Consider the following 4,484-nt stretch of genomic DNA (forward strand, 5'->3'; position numbering starts at 1 on the left):
GTCCCCAAGAGCAAATTTTGCGCTGCCGTTGCAAAATTCATCGTAATGAAATAAACGTAAAAGGGGAAAATGTGTTATGAAGTGTTGGCGCGTGCTTTGCTCATTTATTTTTTTCGCCATCGTTGTGGTTAAGGTGCATGCACTAGTGGACCCCGGGTGGGGGTGGGGCTCCCCAAAAGCCCGGCAGGCCTCCGGATGCCGTTCCACGACGCGGCGCGAAGGAGTTAAGCGGGCCGGCGGGTGACATCACCTCATTTACATAGGAGCGCCCATAAAGCTGCGCCCGCCGCACCCCGCCCGACAACTCGGTGGTGGCCACTGCGCAGACCAGACTTCACTCGTACTCGCGCGCCTCGCTCCGGTGAGCCCCAGGGCCCCTGCCTCCTTCCTCCTCCTGCCCTCCTGCCTCGGTCCCCTTCCCACCGTGCTCGCCCTTTCATCATCCGCGTCCCAGTGAAGGCATTCCCTAAAGCCGAGCCCGAGTGGTTCTCCCCGGGAAGGCTGCTTTGGGGAACTGGGGGGATGCGAAACACCCTAGATGCTGGATAATGGGGTGGGGAAATCGATGATTTAAGAACAAAACCGAAAAACTGGCGTTTTGCCGTGCCGCTCGGAGGGGATATTAAAAAATTTCTTAGTGTTTGCCCGCAAAGGTATTGTGCGTTGCCTTGGAGGCTGAGATATGGGGGAACAGACAGGTCCTTTGTTCTGAGGTTCATCTCCCGAGCCCCGAGCCTCCTCCCAGCCTCGGACGGCTGCGCGGGCTGCATCTGTGCAGCCTGGCGGCGGCGGGGCTGTGCTATGACACTTTCACAGTCCTTCTTGAAGAGACATGTGTGCCAGGGATGCCGAACTGCCGGGAGAGCAGGCAAGGCCGGCCTCCGGGCGCGCGGCGGCCGCTTTGTGTGCAGGGCTGCATTGTGGCGCGGGCGAGGAAGCGGGTAGGGCGGTGGTCGGAAGCTCCAGCCGCGGCCGCCGCCTTTGTGAGAGGACTAGAAAGCCGGATCCGGCCCGCATCCTTGCGGAGAGGCCGCGGCTAGAAAATGGAAACGCTTTTGCTACCTGGGCTCCATTTTAGGAATTCTTGCCGATTTTTCCGACTTGAATTCGGAAGTGGCTTTCCTATTCTTTCCTTGTCCTAGCCAGCCTTTAATTTTAAACGCTGTAATTAACAATTCGCAGTGGTCAATTTCCTTTATTCTGCAAGATTCGGCTTTGAAAGGCATCCGATGGTCCACAGCGTTTTGAAATATGGGGAGGAGGGGCGCGGGGGGTGTCGCCTCTTTTTCTGTAGAAAGAGGAAGCTCGTGAGCGCGGAACGGCAGCGGAAGGAGGGCGGCAAGGGTTTTCAGGCTGCGGGTCGCAGGGCAGAAGCGCAGTTTCCAGCCCAGAGACAGTGGGGCGGGTGGCTCTTCCTCACGCTCGCTCTTGGCTTGCTCCCTGCAGCTTTTCCTCCGCAACCATGTCTGACAAACCCGATATGGCTGAGATCGAGAAATTCGATAAGTCGAAACTGAAGAAGACAGAGACGCAAGAGAAAAATCCACTGCCTTCCAAAGAAAGTAAGCTCCGACCCACCCCCATCTTTAGAAAGGCTGGGTGGGAGCGGCCGGTGGGAGGGCGGGAGGCTGGGAGCGGCCGCGGGAAGAATTCGGGAGGGGGGAGTGCGGGGGAAGAGCCGACAGTTGATGAATGTGGCTTGCAAAGGTTAATTAAAAATGGTTTTGCAGCCAACAAACACGGTGCTTTAGTAATTTTAGTAATGGAATACTTAATATGCCATGTTAATGTACAAACACATTTATCCATTAAAATGTATTTCTATTTAGTATATTCAATATACATATTTTATTCCATTATGGAATACCGTGCAGAATGTTTATGATTTGAAAAGATGCTTTAAATGAAAGCCCTTTAGTCTGTACTGAATCCTTTAATCATCTCCCTCCATCTTTTTTTTTTTTTTTTTTTTTCGGTCACAGCGATTGAACAGGAGAAGCAAGCAGGCGAATCGTAATGAGGCGTGCGCCGCCAATATGCACTGTACATTCCACAAGCATTGCCTTCTTATTTTACTTCTTTTAGCTGTTTAACTTTGTAAGATGCAAAGAGGTTGGATCAAGTTTAAATGACTGTGCTGCCCCTTTCACATCAAAGAACTACTGACAACGAAGGCCGCGCCTGCCTCTCCCATCTGTCTATCTGGCTGGCAGGGAAGGAAGGAACTTGCATGTTGGTGAAGGAAGAAGTGGGGTGGAAGAAGTGGGGTGGGACGACAGTGAAATCTAGAGTAAAACCAAGCTGGCCCAAGGTGTCCTGCAGGCTGTAATGCAGTTTAATCAGAGTGCCATTTTTTTTTTTGTTCAAATGATTTTAATTATTGGAATGCACAATTTTTTTAATATGCAAATAAAAAGTTTAAAAACTTAGCTGGTGTGTCTGTTTGGTGTCTGGAAGGATCGCGGATGAAACCTTTGCAAAGAGGCCTACGTCTTGGTCCACTGGGGAGGGACAAGCATCTGGTGACTGGATAAATTCCCTTATGGCATACAAATGGGTTTCATCCAGGTATGCAAAATACCTTGTCTATACTAGGAGATCATTTTCTCAGGCTGATTGAATTCCTAGTATGAATTGTGTGAGAGCTTTAATAAATACATTTGCAGTTCTTACGGGTTTTGATAAACTGACATTTACTGCACGTGCTCAAGAAAATGAAGGTGATAATTTACAGCACAGTATCTTATTTCAGGGCATCAAATTGAACTTGTTTATTTAACCGAGTGCTAGCATTAACATAGATGAGTAAAAATTACATTTTTAGCAGCTGCGTTAAGAAGGAATTTAGGACTTGAGCTTACTCATTTTCTAATGGCCGGTTTCTAATTAGAGTTCAATATTTACAATTGCTTTAATGAATACAGTTATGATTAGTGAACATGATTTTAAATTTATTGGGTCCTCTCAGGTCCTCTTCATTTGAATGATCTTTGGATTTAAAAGATACTTATTCGATCTTTTGGGTTTAAAGGACACTAGCAGGACACAGGTGAGATTTGTACTAAGTTTAAATCCAGCGGGAATTAATTGACTCACATTTAGGTCTTTAAGTCCTCGATAACTTCTCAATCATCGGAAGTAGTTATTTTCACTGATGGGTAAAAGCAAAGTCCTTGGTGCGGGAAGACGGAAACAACATCAATTTTTTAAGAGTTAAAAAAGATTTGCCATTCTATAAGGTCTTTAATGGATTCCTCGGTTCTGTAGGGAAGGGTGGAGACTTTTTTTTTTTAAATAAGCACCAATTTTATTAAGCCGAAACAACAGTATTTAAGAAGGCTCTTAGTTCACTGAATGCTCTGCAAAGCTAAATTTTACAACGCAAATGTCCAAAAAGTTAAACATTTTTATCTCAAAACTGACTTACGAAAATACCCTTTTTGAAGCGGAGGGGTAGGGAAAATTGTTGATCACTATTAAATGGGTTGCTTTCATTTCCTTTGCTCAACGCTTATTTTGAGAAATGCACAGGAAACCATTTACCTGTGGTTTAGACAATCAAGTAGACCATCAGGCTAGAAGCCTTGCTCTGCGTTGCAAGGGAAGGGGTGTGTACCGGCTGCTGCAGAGGCTGCTACAAAACCTGAAGCGCCACAGCCCTCTCAGCTTGGTGAAGAGAGGAGTAAGCACAAAGGTTCTGGAGCCATCTCAAGATGGAGACGGGCCTGGAGCCCTGCAGTTTTCTTTTCTTGCCTATAAGGAAGGGTGTGGGCACAGTGCAAATGCCCAAGGCACAAAGAGAAACCATTCCCACGTAGGCTTTTGCCGTGTGCCTTTTTCAGACAATGCAAAGACGAAAGAAGATTTTAAGAAATTAACACAGCTCCAGTGTTCCTCAGTTGAAGAAGGAACATTTAGGAAAAGGGATGATTCATGGAATAAAAGGCCTTTCTCCCCTAGAGGGACAAAGCTAAAACATAGCACACACACAAAAAAAAGTAAAATAAAAAATCTGGTGATTGAATTCAGGCTGCTTGACGTGTGGAATGGGGAAATTCAGAAGCTTCTGCCCATATCACACTCTGTGTACACTTAACTGCTGCACACGGGGATGGGAGAGACTCCACTTATTTATTTTTTTAATTTTGATGGGGGAGTCTTTGTTTTTCCCAAGAGAGATTCTTCCCAGAAGGGCTGGGGGTATTTATGAGTCAGTGTGGGGATATATGTTCCTGCTATGTAGGACTTGGGAGTCGACAGTATTTTTCACAGATACAAAGGGGACATTAGGTTTACCCTTAGAATGAGAGAACGTTGGGATTGAAGGAGACCCTATGACTGTTTCTCTTCCCCCCAGGACAAAACAGGCCAAGGTAGCTTAAGTAAGCCCTGAAGGTCACGCAGTTTAGTCTGGGATTTCTGCAAATTTTGAATTGATCAAAACAAATAAAGCAAAAATAAAGGAAATAAAAAGAGACTCACCA

The 4,484-nt window shown here is 46.4% G+C and overlaps 1 protein-coding gene across 1 annotated transcript; it reads left to right on the top strand.

Annotated features, from left to right (window-relative positions):
* The first annotated feature begins 240 nt into the window (after positions 1–240).
* Positions 241–2,429, top strand: TMSB4X (thymosin beta 4 X-linked). Its single transcript, XM_054472677.2, has 3 exons — positions 241–361; positions 1,447–1,562; positions 1,983–2,429. The coding sequence occupies exons 2-3, from the start codon at positions 1,463–1,465 to the stop codon at positions 2,015–2,017; spliced, it is 135 nt and encodes a 44-aa protein (XP_054328652.1). The 5' UTR covers positions 241–361; positions 1,447–1,462; the 3' UTR covers positions 2,018–2,429.
* Positions 2,430–4,484: the final 2,055 nt, after the last annotated feature.

The sequence above is a fragment of the Pongo pygmaeus genome, chromosome X (genome assembly GCF_028885625.2).
Source record: "Pongo pygmaeus isolate AG05252 chromosome X, NHGRI_mPonPyg2-v2.0_pri, whole genome shotgun sequence".
In the NCBI taxonomy this organism is placed as follows: Eukaryota; Metazoa; Chordata; class Mammalia; order Primates; family Hominidae; genus Pongo; species Pongo pygmaeus.